This window comes from Cotesia typhae, unplaced genomic scaffold (assembly GCF_013202065.1).
Source record: "Cotesia typhae breed Kobodo isofemale line unplaced genomic scaffold, CoteBio_Ctyphae scaffold_13, whole genome shotgun sequence".
NCBI classification, from domain to species: domain Eukaryota; kingdom Metazoa; phylum Arthropoda; class Insecta; order Hymenoptera; family Braconidae; genus Cotesia; species Cotesia typhae.
The window spans coordinates 12,147,064-12,171,413 of NW_027423774.1; the positions used below are offsets into that span (position 1 = coordinate 12,147,064).

The window sequence follows — 24,350 nt, forward strand, 5'->3', positions numbered from 1 at the left end:
AATTTTTTGTAACGAGAAATTAATGGTTTTACTTTCATTTCCTTTTACGGAAGTCAAATATACTCTCTTACTATGTACTAATGAAATTTTGCCTACTCAACAAGTCAACAGAATAACAAAGCATATACGCATGAGTGTGCACTCTAGTTAAATCAGTGAAATTTACTGATTCAACCCGTGCACAAATTCACAAGCATGCGCTTAGATATTCTGTTCACTGATTCATTCTACGAGCGTACTATTGATAATACAATTCATTTAGTAGTATCGAATATTTAGTGTTTTGCGCTAAGAATAACTTACGTATTTTATATTAGAGTATTATTAAGAAAAAAAATTTTTTACAACTAACGGCAGGTTGACAACTGTACTCCAAATTACTCAACTCTATACCAGCTTCACTCAATGAGCATCCGTAATTTTTAATATCACGGTAAAGACGACTGTACTCCAAATTACTCAACTCCGTACCAACTTTACTCAACAGCATGTCTCTGTAAGTGAAAAATTTTTTTTTAATTCGAACTGTGATCAAAGCCAACAGTAATCAATGCAGGATTTACTCAGCGCCGATAGATAGATTAGCAAGCCTCGGTAAGAACGACTTTAGTCAGAGAGAAATAACCATATGGCACTGTATAAAGATTCTGGAATTATCTTGAAATTATAAAGATAATATTTGAATCAATTGAACTTTGTAATCAATATCAAGTAGTGATTATACTTACTAGATTTTTATGTGCAAAAAAAATTTGTCTATTTTATGATACTTTTATAAATAATTGTTAAAATTAGAAAATTGAGTTAGAGATATTTTAATATTCATAAAAATATTTTGATTTTTATCATTATTAATGTAAAAAATAATCCAAGTTTAAAATTACTATACTTAGACACTATTTTTATTGTTAGTACTATGACTTAATATTTCATACTACGATTAAATAGAAACAATTTTTGGTCACACAATTTAGTTTAAAAGTTATAGTTAGATTATAAAAATTTGTTAACATGCTATTAATTAAAATGAAGACAATTTTATGATAGAAAACATTTAGCGCAGAAGGATTCTGCTCACATTAAAAATATTTAAATTGCGTCAAATGATTTTTTCAGATAAACATTGATAAAACCATAAGAATTTTGATACAATGCTAAGACACATTAATATTGTAAACATAAATATTACAGAAAAAAAAAAACTTAAATTCGGTTCAAGAAAAATTATTTTAAAATAATTGCTACCAAAAGATATTTTTAAAAATTTGATCTTGTTCAATTAATAATCAGAGCTCTTTTTGCCAATTAAATTTATTAAAATTTTAAATATTTAATTGGTAATAAAACTAGTATTACTGATTTGACAAGATCAAATTTTAAGAAAGTGCTTTTTTGCAATATTTTTAACTTCCCGCTAAGAAAATTGAAAATTTTCAAAAATCGGGAAGTTACTGGTTTCACCCCGTTTTTCGAAAATCGAGTTCTCATTTGCGTGTGTGTGTGTGTGTGTGTGTGTGTGTGTGTGTGTGTGTGTGTGTGTGTGTGTGTGTGTTAGACTGGTTCAAAAAAAGTGACTATTTTTTTTTTCGAAACAATTCCATTTACACCTTCGAGGAGGTGTAGAAAGATGCCTGTTAAAAGAAGAGCTTTTATAGAAAATTAGTTGCTCCACAAAAAAGGTTTCTTATCATTTTTGACAAATTCACTTCTTCAAAAGTTATGCAAGATTAAAGTTTAGTTTAGAGTAAATTTATGTTTTTTTTTCTTGATTTCTGACAAAATGTTAAGACTTATCACTCAAAATCATAAAATCATTTATGAAAATTCTATGAATGATTATCCAGGGAAAAGTAGGGCCAGTTAAAAATTCTAGATTTGTGAAGTTAATCGTTTCACGTTCTAGATTTCCTCCAAAAAATAGATGAATAAATACAAAAATGTCGATAAAAAATTGCCAATCTTACAAGAAATACTGCTTCAAATCTGTCAATATATAAAAATTTATTTCTACATAAATATTTCGTTTAACATTACTTTATAAAACAATATTTCCTCCAATTGAACGCGTATAAATTTGTATCAAAAAGTACGGATGATTATTTCAAAGTTTTTTTGTTGCAATCCGGGAAACGTCGACGATGTTCTTGCACGACTTATAAAAGATATTGTAATTGTTCCTCGTTCTTTGTTAAGAAGTTGTTAAATTCTTCAATCAATGCAATACCACGTTTTGCTACATCATTTACTACTGCAAGGTCTTTAAAAAATCTCAAATTTTCTTTATAACCTTCATTATTGGGCCACAGTGTTATATTTATTTCGAGAAAGTCATTGGGTAAATCAAATGTTTCAAAAAGCGCTAATGATTTTTTCGAAACAAAATCAGTCAAACCCTTATTTGAAAATGATTCCAATTCAATTCCCTCAGTAACATATCGTTTTTTAGAAACAATTGTACTCTCCTGATTTTTGATAGCTTCATACATTTTCTGCTTAGTCTCATCAGAAACATTAATGTCAAATAATGCTAGCGCTAAAAGACAATAATAATCAATTTTCAAATAGAAATATTGATCAATTACGTAATAATTTACTATCTTTGCAAATTACGATTCAAGATTTTTTGTGAACTTCTGTTGACCGCTATCAACATGATCTTAATTTACGTATCATCGGCAGTGAAGCTAGTAAGATTTCTTATGTTCAATAACTGTGTTTCACTATAGTTGTTATAATTCACGAATAATCTAACTTTTCATTTTTTCGTACTCTGTTTTCTCTCGAATTCATCTAGGTTTAAATATTAGAGCACCTCGATTAGCTGATCTGCGAGATCCAGTTAACGTTATTATTAATCAACGTACTCATTCAAATACGTTTACTCCAAGAACCTAATCAGGAACCATCCCTAGATCTACAGAAACGATTTCAAGACAGCCAAAGCCAGCTGCTGCTGTGGTCGATGTCGCGGTTGCAGGATCATCGGAAAATGCGAGTGCTTTAAATGATACATGGATAATTTCAACGGATTGTGATGATGAAGGTAATTTTTCATTAATGATGTCTTTAAATTCTTATTTTGCAATCTTATTAAACAATTAAATAAATAATTGAATATGTTTCAGATCATTTACTTAGTTTGCTATCAATATCAGTGACCAATCGCCGTGCGTCAACACCATTGGATGATTTGAGTGTTATTCCAAATAATTCTGGATCTTCAATGCCTGCCACAGCACAATCTACATCTGGGTCGTCCGGTTTTAGCCCGTCAATGGCTAATTTTTTAGGTCCTGGAACGTCTGCGTCTGGTCTATCTACGTCAAATTGGTCAAGTTCTGACTTTAGGGTCAACAGTTCGTCTTCGTCTGGGTCCTCTGGTTCTAGTCAATCATTGGCTAACTGTGAAAATTCTGGAACGTCTGTGTCTGGTCCATCTACCTCTGGTTCATCTACGTCTAATGGGTCAAGTTCTGGCCCGACAGCATTCAGTCCGTCTACGTTTTCTTCTGATTCTGATGTGCTCGTGCTTGGACACTGTGATGCTTAATTAGCATGTGACGACGAAAGTATTCCATTTTGAAATTTTTCATGAAATTTAATCAATTTTTCATTATTAATTTAAATGAACAGTTTCAGTAATTATTTCGGAAGATACGAGTATCTGATGCTGCTGCAGGTTTCGAGCTGGGCTTTTATCAACTGCAGCCATTTGTGTTTGCCATGACTGCAGTCAGATAATTCAAGATCGCTATCCAATCTGCCATTAGATATAAAAAAAAAAATAAAAATATACCCAAATAATCCATGATAGAGATTTGAAATGAAAAAAAAAAAAAAATACAGCAAAAAGGCAATTTCTTAAAATTTGATCTTGTGAAATCAGTAATACTAGGTTTATTTCCAATTAAATATTTAAAACTTTAATTAATTTAATTGGCAAAAAGAGCTCTGATTATTAATTGAATAAGATCAAATTTTCAAAAATATCTTCTGGTAACAATTATTTTGAAATAATTTTTTTTAAACCGAATTTAAGTTTTTTTTTTTTTGTAACATTTATGTTTACAATATTAATGTGTCTTACTATTGTATCAAAATTCTTATGTTTTTATCAATGTTGATCTGAAAAAATAATTTTGCGCAATTGAAATATTTTTAATGTGAGCAGATTCCTTCTGCGTTAAATGTTTTCTATCATAGAATTGTCTTCCTTTCAATTAATAGCATGTTAACAAATTTTTATAATCTAACTATAACTTTTAAACTAAATTGTGTGACCAAAAATTGTTTCTATTTAATCGTAGTATGAAATATTAAGTCATAGTACTAACAATAAAAATAGTGTCTAAGTATAGTAATTTTAAACTTTGATAATTATTTGCATCAATAATTATAAAAACTTAAATATTTTTAGGTGCGCAGAAGCCTATCGGATCCGGTCCTTGCTTCTCAAACTGCATTGAAACGGGTTCGAATCCGGTTTACACCAATGAATATTCTCAATATTTGACTGTATGATTCTGCTAAGCCCAAAAAGATAAAACGAGTTCTAATCTAAAAAGTTCACCCCCTACCGTAGTCGCTTATGACCTTAGTCAATGGCCTTGATTGACTACTGTAAGGCATTTGACTTAACTCCTCATGAGTTCATTTTATATCGCCTCAAGTGTCTGGGGGTCAATCTTCAAATGGTGGAATGCATTCGGCGTACAATGCAGCTCTGGCGAACGCGTTTTCACATTGGAAGTGAAAACGCATTGCGCATAACCGAATTTGCAGAGTACAAGGCGATTCCTTGAGCCCTCTGCGGTTTTGCATTTCACAGCTGCCTATATCTGTTGCTGTCCGTAAAACTAGTGGGTACTTTGTGGGGCCTCCGGGTGATCGAAAATATGTGATCACCCATCTGCTTTACATGGATGATCTGAAGCTGTAAAGTGCCAATAAAGATCATCTATAGGCGGCCCTTATCATCGTAGCAGAGTACACACGAGACGTCGTAATGTCTTTTGGGTTGGACAAGTGTGCGGTCGTACATCTGGCGAGGGGTAAGTGCTCTGATACTGGTGATGATGTCGAGTTAGTGGATGGGAGCGTCTTAAGACAATTAGACGCCGGGAAGTTGTATAGATATCTAGGAATGGAAGAGCACCGCATGCATGCGGTCTCTGAAGTCCGAGCAACTCTCCAGAGCGAGTATGTTAGGAGACTCCGGAAAATTTGGTCCTCCGAACTTTCCGGCAAAAACAAAGTCTCAGCTACTAACATGCTCGCTGTCCCAGTCTTACTATACTCTTTCGGTGTCCTGAAATGGGCCCGAAAGGATTTACGAGATCTCGACATCAAAACCCGTACGGTTATCAATATCCGAACAAAAACAGTTTCACTGTTAAAAATTGCGCCAAGCCCACGTTCATAAAACTCATCTCAATAACATCTGCACTTTGCAAAAAAAATAAGACTCGTTACAATAATTTTCATTCTCTACAAAAAAAAGTTAAATACAAAAAAATACCAAGAAACGGTCATAATGTTGAAAAAATTGAAAAAAATTTGTTGACAATTTAAAAATTAAGAAAATAATTTTTTATCGTACTTGGCGCGCGTCATTGAGTACCCCAAATTTTTTCAGGATACATGAACATCCTTTTAATGTTTCAACATTTATAAGTAAGTCAACCTATAAAATGCATAAATGTAATTAATGAAATATTATTTCATGATACGTTTAACAAAAGTTAAGTAAAATCAACATGGCATACGTATTTTGTTTGAAATTTTCAAATTCTCCGCACGTCGTTTATGATTTCAATAAAACGCCCTCTCGTGTTCGGTTATGCAATTTGCTTACAAGTGAATACGCCTGCATACGTTGACTCTGTAGTGGAATCACTACGAAAATTGAGTTGACTAAAAAATAAAACATATGGCCGACTAAATTGAGAAAATGCTGTGTGATTGCCAATCAAAATGTATTAATTACAATTAAACGAAGCACTATTAAGTTCCTTCATGAAAGCTTAATGACGGAACTGAAAAAAATTGAATTAAAAAATTTTGTGTTATTTCAGATATCTTCACCAGACTACCATATTGACAGATATTTTCACTAAAAATCTGGAAAAAATTTTAGAAACGGATTTTTTCACTGAAACTGATATTAATCCAGTAAGCAGTGTTTTTAATTCGTTGAGTATACTTCACTGATGTGAATCTATAAACATAACAATGTATGAAATCATATATTATATAATTAGAGCTGATAAGATATTATATATACACTAGTCACAAAAATTAAGGGATATAAAAAAAATTCCAAATTTTTTGGTGATTTTCAGCGAGCTGTAACTCCGAGGAAAATGATCGCACAGAAAAAAAAAAAAAAGCAAATTGTAGCTCCAAGTGTCTAGTTTTTAGATATGATCATGAAAATTTTTGTCATCGTCAGGTCTGGAGAAATCCTAAGAAAACTACTGAAAAAAATTTTTCGAAATTTTTTTCGTCTTAAAAAGGTCTACGGGCTTCAAAAAAATTTTTCGATTGTTTCGTTTAAAAGCTCTTTTAGTAAATTTAATACCCTTCAATTTGACGTAATCAAAAAGCCTGTACGATAATTTGCCGCGGAGTTATCGTCAATCAAAGCAAAAAAGTTTTTTTGACTTTGGAAATCAATAACTCTGGAAATAATGACCGTATAGGAAATCGAAGGAGGGTTTTGAAAACTACACAATATTCTCTATAAGAAAACGTAAACCGCTTTTGAAGAAGAAAAATTTTTTTGAATTGAAAACTCGGACTGAAAAAAGACAAAAATTCGCATAATTAAGGATATTTGGATAACTTGGTATAACTTTGGATAAAATGGATGAACGAAGGATATCGTTGGTAATTTTTAACTTCAAAGTGTCCCCTAAAATCCCTAAGAAATTCAAAGCGCTGCGATTTTTTGTTCATAGTGCCCAGAAGCTTCAAATTCTGTGTTTTCGCAAAAATCACCATTATGAGCAATTTTGTGATTTTTATTCATTTTTCCATTGAAAAAAATTTTTTTTTCAAAATTCTTTATTTTTCGATCAAAGAGATTGATTTTTCAAGAAATTTGAAAAAAAAAAATTTCAATTTTTTCGAAAATTTTTTCGAAATTTTCTCAATTTTTTCGACTGTTGTTTTACCGCCGGCATTAGCGTTACCCAAAGCGTACCACGTGGAGGTTGCTCGGTCGGATTTACGCTTCTCACACACACACGTGTGTGTGTGTGTGTGTGTGTGTCTTTGTCTGCGTGTTTGTCTGTTTGCAGCTGCCGAATGACCTCTGTACGCACGGCAGTAACTGCTCAGTACCGTGTATTGCCACCTCTGTTCCGAATCACAGCTCGTAAACGCTCTTGCATGTTGATGCATCGTCGAATATCACGTTGCGAAATTCCTTGCCAACAACGTAACAACGCTTGAGTCAACTGATGAAGATTGTGCAGTTGCGGATAGTCTCGCCGCAATCGACGCCCTAGCATGTCCCAAACATGCTCAATTGGGTTCAAATCAGGACTCATCGCTGGATGATTAAGCGTTGTTACGATGTTGGCGCGGAGAAAAGTTCGCGTACGAACTGCAGTGTGAGGACGAGCATTATCCTGCATCAAAATGAACCGTCTTGCCCCCATGCGTGTGCGCATAGGCAGGACGTGTGGCTCCAGAATTTCGTCGACGTACCTATCGGCAGTCAACGTCCCACGAACGATGACCAACGGGGTTCTGGTATTGAAGGACACGCCTGCTCACACCATGACTGATCCACCATTGAAAGCTGTAACTGGTCTCGTAAAACCATCCCGATCTCGTTCTCCACGACGGCGCCAAACGAGAGATCGTCTATCGCTGCCATGAAGACAAAATCGAGATTCGTCAGTCCATAATACACTGGTCCTCTGTCTACGACCCCAATGGTGATGATCATGAGCATAGGCCAATCGGGCTCGGCGATGTCGTGGAGTGAGCATAGGCACGCGATTTGCGCGTCTAGCGCGTAGTCCTTGCTCTCGAAAGCGATTTCGAACCGTCGATGCCGATATGTGTTGTTGGGGAGGACGTTGTCGACGATTGCGAAATTGATGAGCGATCGTGTGGGCATGCGCAGTAGGGTTTCGACGAGCTTCTCGAATGATAGCTCGATCATCACGCTCGGTAGTGATTCGTAGTCTACCTTGACCCGGACGACGATCGTAACTTTGAGTCGCGTTAAATCGGGCATAGGCCCGACTGATAACGGACTGGCTCACTCCCATAGAAGCTGCTACTTCCACCTGACTGTAGCCCTCTTGAAGGAGGGTAACAATGCGAGCCACATCTGTGGCAGCTAAATGTCGACGAGGCATATCAAAAGGTGCTTATCAAAGAAAAGCTTACATAAAATTCACGTAAGTAATTTAGGCTAAAAAGAAAACGTAAAATTCAAATTTTGTGTAAGGAAAAGCCGAACTCCGCGGGGGTATATCCATTTGTTTTTATTGAATTTTTAAAATGAGATTTAAAACTAAGGCAGTTGTAGCGGACAGAAAAAATTGAGTTAATTTTTTTGACAATAGTGAAGCATTCTGAAGACGATAAAAAAAAAAATTAAAAAAAAATTTTTGATAAAAAAATTTCGAAAAAATTTTCGAAAAAATTGAAATTTTTTTTTCAAATTTCTTGAAAAATCAATCTCTTTGATCGAAAAATAAAGAATTTTGAAAAAAATTTTTTTCAATGGAAAAATGAATAAAAATCACAAAATTGCTCATAATGGTGATTTTTGCGAAAACACAGAATTTGAAGCTTCTGGGCACTATGAACAAAAAATCGCAGCGCTTTGAATTTCTTAGGGATTTTAGGGGACACTTTGAAGTTAAAAATTACCAACGATATCCTTCGTTCATCCATTTTATCCAAAGTTATACCAAGTTATCCAAATATCCTTAATTATGCGAATTTTTGTCTTTTTTCAGTCCGAGTTTTCAATTCAAAAAAATTTTTCTTCAAAAGCGGTTTACGTTTTCTTATAGAGAATATTGTGTAGTTTTCAAAACCCTCCTTCGATTTCCTATACGGTCATTATTTCCAGAGTTATTGATTTCCAAAGTCAAAAAAACTTTTTGCTTTGATTGACGATAACTCCGCGGCAAATTATCGTACAGGCTTTTTGATTACGTCAAATTAAAGGGTATTAAATTTACTAAAAGAGCTTTTAAACGAAACAATCGAAAAAATTTTTTTGAAGCCCGTAGACCTTTTTAAGACGAAAAAAAATTTCGAAAAATTTTTTTTCAGTAGTTTTCTTAGGATTTCTCCAGACCTGACGATGACAAAAAATTTTCATGATCATATCTAAAAACTAGACACTTGGAGCTACAATTTGCTTTTTTTTTTTTTCTGTGCGATCATTTTCCTCGGAGTTACAGCTCGCTGAAAATCACCAAAAAATTTGGAATTTTTTTTATATCCCTTAATTTTTGTGACTAGTGTATATATATTGTGACATGGGAAATTTTTCCCACTAAATTTCATTATAGAGATTATTTTTTTTTAAGCATTAATTTGTCTAGAATGTTGGCCAAGCTGACGGAATGCGGAAATTCGACGCGTCTGTGTCGCCCTACGTGGTTTGCGGTCAGAAGGCGAAGCTCGAGGTAATTAAAAATTAAGCCGAACCGTGCCAAATTATCAAAATGAGTATGGATGGGTGCGTCCGAAGTAAATTTACTATGTAATTAAGAGTGTGTGAGCGGGAGACAGAGCGAATGACAAAAGCGACCGGGCGAACCCGCAGTTCAGTTCGCAATCAACGACCGAGGAGACATCTGGAAGCGACAACGATCAACGAGGGAAACCCGAAACCGTAATGGAATCAGAATTGACCAATGACTGGACGTTGAATCACCGGGAGCACACCAGGGCTCCACCTGAACGCCGAATGCCGAACTGAATTGAGTATCGACCAACCGTCGCCGATGGAAATTTACCACCGCCGACAACTGCTATCAGGAATTTCAAACCACCCTGGGGAGTCGACTGAACGGGGTAAGTGCGGTCGCAATTTGTTAATATTCCTGGGTGACTTCACCGCGGTCCGCGATTAAGTCCAGATCGAATGGGCCTATTACCCGTCCGAGTTATAATTATAACTAATTATTGAATTTTTTTTAATATCGAAAGATCAAATAATTACGAATTTCGTAATTAAGTCAGAAAGTAAAATCGTACCGAAATTCAGCAATTGCGTTGTTGAATTTCGGCTTCGGGGTGACGTCAGCCAGGTATCCGGTGCCAAAAATATATTATTCCGTTGTAAAGGAATGTTGTGTACAGTGTCAACTTATTTGGTGAAAGTTTGAGCTTGCCTGCCGCAAAGATTGGCTCGACTCAAGGGCCATCTACGAGCGTAAATAGAATCGCTACCTCGAGCTTTGTCCCGCGTATTGCCCGACGGGTAACAACAGTTACCGATGGTTCACTTATCCGCCGCAGAGGATAACTGATCGATCAATTGTGCCATCGATAACCAACATACGACAAATCGGTGCTATTGATAAATGCGAAATTGGTTGTTAGGAAAGAAATACGAAACAGTATATTTTTTTTGTTGTTGATTTTTTTTTTTAATTTAAAAATTTATTATTACGAAAGAAAGGCTACGACAATTATATTTTTATATTTTTTTTAAAAACTCAAATTTATTTGTTACGAAGAAAGTGGCGATAATTAATTATATTGATGAAGTCGAAATTTTTGTTGTTAGGAAAATAAACGCGAACTAGAACATTTTTTTTTTCCTTCTCTATGTTAATTTTTTTTTGAATTGGTTAATACGAAGCGGCGACATTTAATTTGTTTTGTTGAGAAATTCGAAATTTGTTGTTACGATACGATAAGCGAAACCATTATTTTTTTTGGTTTTTTTTTGTTGTTAGTTTTTTTATTTGTTGTTGGCGATAATAAAGCGAATGTAATTAATTTTCTTCATTCGAAATTTTGTTTGTTAAACGAACCAAGAATAACTCATTATTTGTAATTTCGATCATATTCATATTCTTTTATTTTAATTGAATAGTCCCTGCGCATTACTTGTTTCTTTGAGCTGTCTCTATTTTTCTATTCTCTGGTGGTAAAAATATTCCGCCTCGATTTCTACACTCGCTCTACAAAATTTAGGATCTCTTCGACGTTGACCTGCCGCCCGACGACGATCAATTGCTGAATTCGAACCGCGGAACATAAAGTTCCTGGCGCCCAACAAGCTACGAACCAGGTAAGCCAACATTTAGGTGGAACTCCCCGGCGCTGTCGACGACAGCACCGTGAAGAAAAACCTATCATAATGTATATATATATATATATATTGTGACATGGGAAATTTTTCCCATCTAGATTTCGATTATAGAGATTATTTTTTTTCGAGTTTTATTTAGTCTAGAGTGTTGGCCAGGCTGATGGAATGCTGAGATTCGACGCGCCTGTGTCGCCCCAAGTGGTTTCCGATCAGAATGCAAAGCTCGAGGTAGAAAATAAGCCGAACTGCGCCAAAATTTACGATGTCTTTGAGGGTGTGAGAGAGAGAGAGAGAGCGAATAAGAAAAGCGACCGGGCGAACCCGCAGTTCAGTTCACCATCAACGACCAAGGAGACATCTGGGAGTGACAACGATCAACGAGGGAAACCCGGAATCGGAATCTACGAATGACAGGACGTTGAAGCAACGGGAGCACACCGAGGCTCCACCTGAACGCCGGATGGAGAAGTAAAGCGGGAATCGACCAACCATCTTCCATGGAAATTTATCCGACAAAGACTGATTGGACGCGCAGCTTCTTAGCTGCGCTAGAGAAAAACCACATGTTGCTGGAAAACGAAACGGAAATTATTCAATTCTGATCTGGATACCGTTCGAGGTAGTATTGACACGCCGATAAATTTTTGTTGTTACACTACAATTAAGCTAAGACGGATTATATTGGAATTTCATCCGTTTACGTGTTGAATTTCTTTAATTAATTAATTTTGAGTGTCGATCCCGCCGAAAGTCATTTTTATTGTGTCATTGCCGTACACCAGAAAGCCAAGAATTATACCAAAAGTTTTTGGTCATTCCGACAACGAAAAATTCCGTTGTGACGCCATCGCCGACAACCTCTGCCGCCTGTCAGCACAGCCGACACCTGCTTCCTGGACTTTCATACCGTGCCGAGACGTTGAATGAACGGGGTAAGTGCGGTCGCAGTTTGTTAATTTACCTGGGTGACTTCACCGCGACCCGCGATTAAACCGAGATCGGATAGGTTTCTTACCTGTCCGAGTTACAAGCTATAATTGTTTATTTAATTTTTTTTAACGTTTGAAAGAAAAAAAAGGGACAACTAATTACGAATTGAACGTAAGTCCGAGAATAATTGTATACTGAAATTCAACAATTGAGTTGTTGAATTCCGGCTTCGGGGTGACGTCAGCCAGGTGTCCGGTGCCATTTTAATTTTTTTGTAAACTACGCTGTTGAGAGCTATCGTGTACATTTGTCGATTTGTTTTGGTCAAAGTTTGAGATTGCCTGCCGCAGAGAATTGGCTCGACTCGAGGGCCATCTAATAGCGCCACTAGACACTATACCTCGAGCTTTGTTCCCGCGTACTGCCCAACGGGTAACAACAGTTACCGACGGTACTGTTATCCGCCGCGGATAATAACTGATTGACAGTTTGTGCCATCGATAATCTATGTACTACAGATCGATGCACTCGATAAATTCATTTCCTTAATGCGAATTAAAGTGATTCTTTTTTTTGTTTGTTGTAATTATTCAACTGATTTTTTGTGACCTACTGTATTAAGTTCGTTTTTTGGTTTACGAAGAAGATAATTTTTTTTGGTTGTTAATTTGTTTGCGAGGCTATTATTCGATTCGTTTGTTTACAATTTATTACGTACTAAAGATATTGTTCGACTTCGCGTGCGATTAAATACGTTACCGACTCCGATTGGTCTGATTTTGGCGATTTTAACCGAATTTTGAACCATTAATTAATTAAATTTTTTTTTGTTATTTTTTTATAAATTCAAAATTTTGTGTGTTAAGAAAGGACAAGAGAAACAATTTTTTTTTGTATTGATAAAATCATAATTTGTATGTTAAGAAAAGAAAAGCGACGACGATAATTTTTTTTTGTATGGATAAATTCAAAATCTTGTTTGTTAAGAAAAGAAAAGCGACACAATTATTTGTTTTTGGTATTGAGAAATTCGAAAATTTGTTTGTTGAGAGAAGAAAAGAGAAACATTTTTTTTATTAATCATATTCAGATTTTTGTGATATTGAGAATTGCTGGACCTGCGTATTTGTTCGATCTAGTTCATTGTTAATTAATAAACATATTTGTAACAGTCCCTGCGCATTAATTATTTTTTTTCTTTGAGCTGTCTCAATTTTTTTTATCGCTTGTAGTACAAATATTCCGAATCGATTCCTATACCCGCTCCACAAACTTTAGGATCTCTTCGACGTTGACCTGCCGCCCAACGACGATCAATTGTTAACTTCCGAACCGTGGAACGTAAAGTTCCTGGCGCCTAACAATCTACGAACCAGGTAAGCCAAGATTTAGGTGGAGCTCTCCGGCGCTGTCGACGCCAGTGCCGTGAAAAAGCCATCATATATATATATATATATATATATATATATATATATATATATATATATATATATATATATATATATATATATATATATATATATATATTAGGGTGATTCAAAAAAAAAGAATTTTTTTTTTCGTTTGGTACTCTGAAAAATAGGTTCCTAGACACCTCTAAGAAAGCCTCTCCAAGCATGATTTCTTAATTGTAACGGGAAGGTCCTCCTTCTTATAGTTTTCTATTTTTTCTTATTATCAGATAGAAAAATTTATATCTCGCTTCCAACTACTTGAAAAAATATCTTGTTCCTTAGATTTTGTAGGAAATTGAATGCTCTACAAAAAGGTCTCTTACGATTTTTTTCGTAAACCCAACCGTTTAAAAGATATTAACGGTTAAAGTTTGATTATTTTTGGGAAAATTTTTTATTTCTTATGAATTTTATAACTTAATGAAAAAAATCATTATGAATGATGAAACTCATAGTTTTGTAGGAAATTTACTGCTCTATAAAAATGGTCTCTTATGATTTTTCGATCAAGTTGAACGTTTACGAGATATTCATCGTCAAACATCAATGCATATCAATTTTTCTAGTTTTTGATCAATAATTCGAAAAATTTCAATTTATTCTGTGAGTTTCAAGGAAATTTAGACAAATTTGAGTTTTTATTATAAAAGCAACTCCTATAGATGTTTTCTGTTCAAAAATTCATTTGAAAGTTTTTATTCTAATAATATTTTTTTTAAATTTTATCTTTAATAATTTAAAATCTTAATCGCGTTGTCATTTATTATTATGAAATTTGTTCAGTGCATATTTTTAAATTGTTTTTCACAAAATATACATAAAATTTTCGTTCGAGGGGATTTTTGTTTTGAATTCCATTTCTTCTTCTGTTTGTCTTCTGAAACTAACGCCATCTATGTTTTTACTCTCAACTATCTTCAGTATCTACCCATTTAATACCGTATTTTCAGTGTTCCTAAAACTGATCATCTTGAATACGTAATAAAATAATTCATTTCAAATAAGTCTTATAATCATCACATAAATTTATTTATCATCAATTAACCTACAATGAATAAAGAAATACGTTTATCGGAATACCTCTACAAAGAATTTCGGAACGTAAGTTAACAAAAGTGAAAGAGGTTATGCGTGTGTTTTTCTACCAATTTAAAATTTTAAAGTATTCAATCAAACAAAGTGCTAAAAATTCAGTTGACCAAGTTATTGAACTGTGGAGAAAAATCAGATTCCAACTAGTGGAGCTCCTAATGCAGTCAAAAAATTTCTTCGCTATCACAGTCAATGGTTAAAATTACAAAAAAATTTCGATAAAAAGAATTCAGCGCAAAACCAAAAGGAAATGAAATTTCAGACTGATCTTGAACAATTATTCGACATTGTGAGCGAAAAATCCTTAAAAGTGCTTGATGATAATATTAGAAAGTTGTATTTGGATCAAAAATTCGGTACCCATAAAGAGATTCTTTCTAATAATGTACCTGTATCAAACTTAACCACAACTATGATGGGAATAGATGAGAGTAGTAAGTATCTGAGATATTTAATTATTATAAAGTCAGGTAGTAGTGTAACTTTTCATAGATGACTAGATGACATTTGACTAGACAATTTTTGGAGTCCTTTCTTAATTATTTGTCATCAAAATGAATAAATTCTATACATTTTCTTCGTTTAATTTATAAAACAGATCTGATTCCAGACTTAGATCAACCGTCTACCAGTCATGCGATTGTTCCAAGTGAAAAATCAGAGTCGTTCTCTACGTATACATTAAGTGGAGTTACAAATTTTGGATCTGATTCAGAGTATGAACCTCCAATTCCGACAAAACGAGCAAAACTTGATGTCTTAACTCCTGAAGTCATTTTTGGACTCGACCGAGCTAATGTCAGCAGTAGAAATGCGATGTTTATTATTGCTCCGGTTTTACTAGCAGTAGGTATTAAAATGGAAGATACAACGCTCAGTTATAGTTCAATTCAACGAGCTCGTATCCTTCAAAGAGAAGACATTGCTAAAGGACTTAATGACAACTTTAAGACACACGATAAATACGTTGTGCATTGGGACGGAAAAATGCTGAATGACCTTGTTGGATCAAAATCTGTGGAACGGCTACCAGTTATTTTAACTGCATTTGGTACCGAACAATTACTTGGGGTTCCAAAAATGAATTCTGGGACGGCAGACAATCAAACATCAGCCATTTTATCGACATTGAGTGAATGGGGTATTACTAATTATGTTAAGGCGATGTGTTTTGACACGACGGCAGTTAATACAGGTAACTTATCAATGATAATTTAATCTAAAAAATATTTAATTATTAACGTTCTAGTTTAATTTTTATTGCTTACTGAATTTCACTTTTGAAATTATTGAGAATTATTTACTCATTTGGATTTTAAATATAATCTACAATTTGTTGAAAATATTAAATTTAACGATAGTTATCTATTTTCTTTATACAGGAATTCATAACGGTACATGTAAGGCAATTGAAAAGACTTTGGGAAGAGAGTTAATCTGGTTACCATGTCGTCACCACATTTTGAGAGATCATATTGAGAAGTGCATTTGAAGTATATTGGCCTGTGTCATCTGGGCCAAACGTACCAATGTTCGGAAGATTTAAAAAATCATGGGATGAAATAAATAAAACTAATTATAAATCTGGAATTGAAGATACTGTTGTTGCTGATATCATTTTGGATAAAAAAATGAAATATCTAGTTTAATTGCACAATCCTTACAGGTATGATTTAACTGCGATTTTAAGAAAAAAATTTTCTTGTTTCTGACAAATTTTTAATTGTTTTTGATAGTTACTACAACCCCGAGATGACTATAAAGAATTGTTGGAATTGTCGTTGATTTTCCTTGGAGAAATGCCTCAAGAAGAAATTTTTTCAAACGTCCTGGTGCAATTCATCATGCTAGGTGGTTGGCGAAGGCAATTTACAGTTTAAAAATGTTTCTATTCAGAAATGAATTTAAACTTTCTAATAAAGAATTGGACGGTCTTCGGCAAATTTGTATATTTATAGTTACACTGTATTTAAAAGCTTGGTTTTCATCAACTTCTGCAACAACTGCTGCTAATCATGACTTGCAGTTTTTGAAAAATTTATTCGAGTACAAAAATATCAATTCATTGATTTCTTCAGCAACTTGGGAAAAAATGATTTTGCATTTATGGTATTTAAGTGATGAACTTGCCATTTTATCATTATTTGACGATACCGTTTCATTGGAAGTAAAAAAATATTGTTGGAGCTGTTAATACTCGTAACGGTACAGATTCTAAAGCTAAAAAATTTATAATTGATAAAAACGATTTGAATTCATTAACGCAAAAAGTCTGAGTGACTTTGTTTCTAAAAAGTCTTTAAATCTCTTTAAAATCTTTGATTTACCATATGACTTCCTTGATAAAGATATTGAATCGTGGCCAACTAATGACAGTTACATTGAAAATAAAGAATACTTTAACCAATTGAAAGTTGTTAATGATTCAGCAGAACGAGCTGTTGCATTAGTTAGTGAGTATAATCAATGCTTGACAAAAATGAAGAGCAATTCCAATACTTATTGCAAATTATCAAAGAACATCGAAAAAACTACCCAAACTGCAATAGAGGAAATTATTTACAGTAAAAGTGTACCGTTATGTTGAAAATATTGAAAATTATATGGCAGTTGATAATTAAATAAATAAATTCTTCGATAAAAAAGTGAAACACATGTGAAACACACTAAATTGAATTATATATTTAAAAAAATGCACTAATTTTTTGTTTTAATGTAATCAAACATGTCCAAGACTAAAAAAACTAATTAAAAAAATAGTTCATAACATATTTCTATTCATAGAAACTCAAATTTGTCTAAATTTCCTTGAAACTCACAGAATAAATTGAAATTTTTCGAATTATTGATCAAAAACTAGAAAAATTGATATGCATTGATGTTTGACGATGAATATCTCGTAAACGCTCAACTTGATCGAAAAATCATAAGAGACCATTTTTATAGCAGCAGTAAATTTCCTACAAAACTATGAGTTTCATCATTCATAATAATTTTTTTATTGAGTTATAAAATTCATAAGAAATAAAAAATTTTCCCAAAAATAATCAAACTTTAACCGTTAATATCTTTTAAACGGTTGGGTTTACGAAAAAAATCGTAAGAGACCTTTTTGTAGAGCATTCAATTTCCTACAAAATCTAAGGAACAAGATATTTTTCAAGTAGTTGGAAGCGAGATATAAATTTTTCTGTCTGATAATAAGAAAAAATAGAAAACTGTAAGAAGGAGGACCATCCCGTTACAATTTAGAACTCATGCTTGGAGAGGCTTTCTTAGAGGTGTCTAGGAACCTATTTTTCAGAGTACCAAACGAAAAAAAAAAATATTCTTTTTTTTTTTTGAATCACCCTAATATATATATATATATATATATATATATATATATATATATATTAGGGTGATTCAAAAAAAAAAGAATATTTTTTTTTCGTTTGGTACTCTGAAAAATAGGTTCCTAGACACCTCTAAGAAAGCCTCTCCAAGCATGAGTTCTTAATTGTAACGGGAAGGTCCTCCTTCTTACAGTTTTCTATTTTTTCTTATTATCAGATAGAAAAATTTATATCTCGCTTCCAACTACTTGAAAAATATCTTGTTCCTTAGATTTTGTAGGAAATTGAATGCTCTACAAAAAGGTCTCTTACGATTTTTTTCGTAAACCCAACCGTTTAAAAGATATTAACGGTTAAAGTTTGATTATTTTTGGGGAAAATTTTTTTATTTCTTATGAATTTTATAACTCAATGAAAAAAATCTTTATGAATGATGAAACTCATAGTTTTGTAGGAAATTTACTGCTCTATAAAAATGGTCTCTTATGATTTTTCGATCAAGTTGAGCGTTTACGAGATATTCATCGTCAAACATCAATGCATATCAATTTTTCTAGTTTTTGATCAATAATTCGAAAAATTTCAATTTATTCTGTGAGTTTCAAGGAAATTTAGACAAATTTGAGTTTTTATTATAAAAGCAACTCCTATAGATGTTTTCTGTTCAAAAATTCATTTGAAAGTTTTTATTCTAATAATATTTTTTTTTAATTTTATCTTTAATAATTTAAAATCTTAATCGCGTTGTCATTTATTATTATGAAATTTGTTTAGTGCGTATTTTTAAATTGTTTTTCACAAAATATACATAAAATTTTCGTTCGAGGGGATTTTTGTTTGGAATTCCATTTCTTCTTCTGTTTGTCTTCTGAAACTAACGCCATCTATGTTTTTTACTCTCAACTATCTTCAGTATCTACCCATTTAATACCGTATTTTCAGTGTTCCTAAAACTGATCATCTTGAATACGTAATAAAATAATTTATTTTAAATAAGTCTTATAATCATCACATAAATTTATTTATCATCAATTAACCTACAATGAATAAAGAAATACGTTTTATCGGAATACCTCTACAAAGAATTTCGGAACGTAAGTTCCCAAAAGTGATAGAGGTTATGCGTGTGTTTTTCTACCAACTTAAAATTTTAAAGTATTCAATCAAACAAAGTGCTAAAAATTCAGTTGACCAAGTTATTGAACTGTGGAGAAAAAATTAGATTCCAACTAGTGGAGCTCCTAATGCAGTCAAAAATTTCTTCGCTATCACAGTCAATGGTTAAAATTACAAAAAAATTTCGATAAAAAGAATTCAGCGCAAAACCAAAAGGAAATGAAATTTCAGACTGATCTTGAACAATTATTCGACATTGTGAGCGAAAAATCCTTAAAAGTGCTTGATGATAATATTAGAAAGTTGTATTTGGATCAAAAATTCGGTACCCATAAAGAAATTCTTTCTAATAATGTACCTGTATCAAACTTAACCACAACTATGATGGGAATAGATGAGAGTAGTAAGTATCTGAGATATTTAATTATTATAAAGTCAGGTAGTAGTGTAACTTTTCATAGATGACTAGATGACATTTGACTAGACAATTTTTGGAGTCCTTTCTTAATTATTTGTCATCAAAATGAATAAATTCTATACATTTTCTTCGTTTAATTTATAAAACAGATCTTATTCCAGACTTAGATCAACCGTCTACCAGTCATGCGATTGTTCCAAGTGAAAAATCAGAGTCGTTCTCTACGTATACATTAAGTGGAGTTACAAATTTTGGATCTGATTCAGAGTATGAACCTCCAATTCCGACAAAACGAGCAAAACTTGATGTCTTAACTCCTGAAGTCATTTTTGGACTCGACCGAGCTAATGTCAGCAGTAGAAATGCGATGTTTATTATTGCTCCGGTTTTACTAGCAGTAGGTATTAAAATTGAAGATACAATGCTCAGTTATTGTTCAATTCAACGAGCTCGTATGCTTCAAAGAGAAGACATTGCTAAAGGACTTAATGACAACTTTAAGACACACGATAAATACGTTGTGCATTGGGACGGAAAAATGCTGAATGACCTTGTTGGATCAAAATCTGTGGAACGGCTACTAGTTATTTTAACTGCATTTGGTACCGAACAATTACTTGGGGTTCCAAAAATGAATTCTGGGACGGCAGACAATCAAACATCAGCCATTTTATCGACATTGAGTGAATGGGGTATTACTAATTATGTTAAGGCGATGTGTTTTGACACGACGGCAGTTAATACAGGTAACTTATCAATGATAATTTAATCTAAAAAATATTTAATTATTAACGTTCTAGTTTAATTTTTATTGCTTACTGAATTTCACTTTTGAAATTATTGAGAATTATTTACTCATTTGGATTTTAAATATAATCTACAATTTGTTGAAAATATTAAATTTAACGATAGTTATCTATTTTCTTTATACAGGAATTCATAACGGTACATGTAAGGCAATTGAAAAGACTTTGGGAAGAGAGTTAATCTGGTTACCATGTCGTCACCACATTTTTGAGATCATATTGAGAAGTGCATTTGAAGTATATTGGCCTGTGTCATCTGGGCCAAACGTACCAATGTTCGGAAGATTTAAAAAATCATGGGATGAAATAAATAAAACTAATTATAAATCTGGAATTGAAGATACTGTTGTTGCTGATATCATTTTGGATAAAAAAATGAAATATCTAGTTTAATTGCACAATCCTTACAGGTATGATTTAACTGCGATTTAAAAAAAAAAATTTTTCATGTTTCTGACAAATTTTTAATTGTTTTTGATAGTTACTACAACCCCGAGATGACTATAAAGAATTGTTGGAATTGTCGTTGATTTTCCTTGGAGAAATGCCTCAAGAAGAAATTTTTTTCAAACGTCCTGGTGCAATTCATCATGCTAGGTGGTTGGCGAAGGCAATTTACAGTTTAAAAATGTTTCTATTCAGAAATGAATTTAAACTTTCTAATAAAGAATTGGACGGTCTTCGGCAAATTTGTATATTTATAGTTACACTGTATTTAAAAGCTTGGTTTTCATCAACTTCTGCAACAACTGCTGCTAATCATGACTTGCAGTTTTTGAAAAATTTATTCGAGTACAAAAATATCAATTCATTGATTTCTTCAGCAACTTGTGAAAAAATGATTTTGCATTTATGGTATTTCAGTGATGAACTTGCCATTTTATCATTATTTGACGATACCGTTTCATTGGAAGTAAAAAAATATTGTTGGAGCTGTTAATACTCGTAACGGTACAGATTCTAAAGCTAAAAATGTATAATTGATAAAAACGATTTGAATTCATTAACGCAAAAAGTCTGAGTGACTTTGTTTCTAAAAAGTCTTTAAATCTCTTTAAAATCTTTGATTTACCATATGACTTCCTTGATAAAGATATTGAATCGTGGCCTACTAATGACAGTTACATTGAAAATAAAGAATACTTTAACCAATTGAAAGTTGTTAATGATTCAGCAGAACGAGCTGTTGCATTAGTTAGTGAGTATAATCAATGCTTGACAAAAATGAAGAGCAATTCCAATACTTATTGCAAATTATCAAAGAACATCGAAAAAACTACCCAAACTGCAATAGAGGAAATTATTTACAGTAAAAGTGTACCGTTATGTTGAAAATATTGAAAATTATATGGCAGTTGATAATTAAATAAATAAATTCTTCGATAAAAAAGTGAAACACATGTGAAACACACTAAATTGAATTATACATTTAAAAAAATGCACTAATTTTTTGTTTTAATGTAATCAAACATGTCCAAGACTAAAAAAACTAATTTAAAAATAGTTCATAACATATTTCTATTCATAGAAACTCAAATTTGTCTAAATTTCCTTGAAACTCACAGAATAAATTGAAATTTTTCGAATTATTGATCAAAAACTAGAAAAATTGATATGCATTGATGTTTGACGATGAATATCTCGTAAACGCTCAATTTGATCGAAAAATCATAAGAAACCATTTTTATAGAGCAGTAAATTTCCTACAAAACTATGAGTTTCATCATTCATAATGATTTTTTTTCATTGAGTTATAAAATTCATAAGAAATAAAAAATTTTCCCAAAAATAATCAAACTTTAACCGTTAATATCTTTTAAACGGTTGGGTTTACGAAAAAATCGTAAGAGACCTTTTTTGTAGAGCATTCAATTTCCTACAAAATCTAAGGAACAAGATATTTTTTCAAGTAGTTGGAAGCGAGATATAAATTTTTCTATCTGATAATAAGAAAAAATAGAAAACTGTAAGAAGGAGGACCTTCCCGTTACAATTAAGAACTCATGCTTGGAGAGGCTTTCTTAGAGGTGTCTAGGAACCTATTTTTCAGAGTACCAAACGAAAAAAAAATATTCTTTTTTTTTGAATCACCCTATATATATATATATATATATATATATATATATATATATATATATATATATATATATATATATATATATATATATATATATATATATATATATATATATATATATATTATGATGGCTGTTTCACGGCACTGACGTCGACAGCGCCGAAAAGGTCCACCTAAATGTTTGGCTTACCTGGTTCGTTGATTGTTGGGCGCCAGGAACTTCCGTTCCACGGTTCGGTGGCTCCCGTTCGATTGTCTGAGGGCGGCAGGTCGAGGCCGAAGAGATTCAACAATTTATACGAAGCGCACAAGGAAATCGGTTCGGATAATAATTAAATAAAAAAATAAAATAAAAAAATACAAATAAAGGAAAAAAAATAAATGCGCAGGGACGATTACGAGTCACTTTATTTATTTAATAATTAAAGAGATCGAATAACAATAGCGAGTTCAATAAAAAAAATAACAAAAGAACGAATAAGATCAATACCAAAAAAAATCCTTATAAACAATTTACTGTAGAATAGGTCTCGTGAGATCGCCAAAATAACAAAGCCAACCGGATTTGGGATCGCAATCAATCGCAAACAAGGAAGCAAAATTAATTTTCTTGCACGCAAGGCAATAAAACCAAATCGACACTAGTTTCGCAGACAAAGAAATTAACAAAAAAAAATAATTGTTTCGCCTGTCTCGTCGTAGCTACAAATTAGGGGTTTATTAGTAATAATAAAAGAAATAATTTGTTTCGCCTAGTTCGTCTTAACAACAATTTACAAATTCAGTAATAAAAAAAATTATTTGTTTCGCCGGTTTCGTCTTAGCAACAATTTACTAATTTATTCACAATAATAACAAAAATAATAAAGAAATTTACCAATGAAGTTATCAATGGGATCGCTCTGTAATATATCGATTATCGATGGTACAATATCTCACTCAGTTACCCTCCGCGGTGGATAACAGGACCGTCGGTAACTGTTGTTACCCGTCGGGCGTTACGCGGGAACAAAGCTCGAGGTATGGTGCCTATTGTCGCTCTTAGATGGCCCTCGACTCGAGCCAATTTCTTGCGGCAGATAATCTCAAAACTTTACCAAAAAAAAAATCAATCGACAACTATGCACACTATCGGTTACCAACGTATTACAAGACAAGAAAAGATTTGGCAGCGGGCACCTGGTTGACGTCACCCCGAAGCCGGAATTCAACGACGCAATTGTTGAATTACGGTACACAGTTAATTTCGGACTTAATTCCGAAGCGTAATTAATTATTAATTCAACAAAAAAAATTAAGTAAGCGCTTATCGCTTGAGATTCGGATTAATCGCGGATGGCGGTGAAGTCACCCAGGTACATTAACAAATTGCGACCGCACTTACCCCATTCAGTCGACCTCTGGCACGGTGTCAAAAATTCAGGAAGTCGGTATCGGCTGTGCTGACGGCGGCAAAGGTCCTCGGCGATGGCGTCCCCACGGAATTGGTATTGTCGGAAGACCAAAAAATTTTTTGATTTTGTCCTTGTCGATCTGTTGTACGGCAATGACACAATACATTGAACTTCGGCGGGATCGACACTCTCAATTTACAAAATAATTAAATTTAACAACAAATAAGCGGCTTAATTTGCAATTTACGAGTAATTTCAAATTTCGATTAGCAACAAAAAATTTTTTTCAGCGTCTCAAGTGGCTTGAACGGGATCCAGATCAAAATTGTCTTCTAGCTTTTCCGTTTTCCAGCAACATGTGGTTTTTCTCTAGCGCAGCTAAGAAGCTGCGCGTCCAATCAGCCGTTGTCGGATAAATGTCCA

The 24,350-nt window shown here is 33.1% G+C and overlaps 3 protein-coding genes across 4 annotated transcripts in view; 2 read left to right on the forward strand and 1 right to left on the reverse strand.

The window, feature by feature from the left end:
- Positions 1–24,350, reverse strand: part of LOC141535113 (uncharacterized) — a 224,404-nt gene that overhangs the window by 176,666 nt on the left and 23,388 nt on the right. The gene's annotated exons all lie outside the window — the stretch shown is intronic.
- LOC141535178 (uncharacterized) lies at positions 14,915–16,273 on the forward strand. Its single transcript, XM_074255005.1, has 3 exons — positions 14,915–15,215; positions 15,392–15,976; positions 16,164–16,273. The coding sequence occupies exons 1-3, from the start codon at positions 15,032–15,034 to the stop codon at positions 16,271–16,273; spliced, it is 879 nt and encodes a 292-aa protein (XP_074111106.1). The 5' UTR covers positions 14,915–15,031.
- Positions 19,613–21,370, forward strand: LOC141534648 (uncharacterized). Of its 2 annotated transcripts, XM_074254132.1 has the most exons (4): positions 19,613–19,635; positions 19,812–20,396; positions 20,584–20,866; positions 20,938–21,370. In XM_074254132.1, the coding sequence occupies exons 1-3, from the start codon at positions 19,614–19,616 to the stop codon at positions 20,847–20,849; spliced, it is 873 nt and encodes a 290-aa protein (XP_074110233.1). In that variant the 5' UTR covers position 19,613; the 3' UTR covers positions 20,850–20,866; positions 20,938–21,370. The 2 variants fall into 2 exon arrangements, with proteins under 2 accessions (XP_074110233.1, XP_074110232.1); XM_074254131.1 differs by having other exon boundaries at positions 20,584–21,370.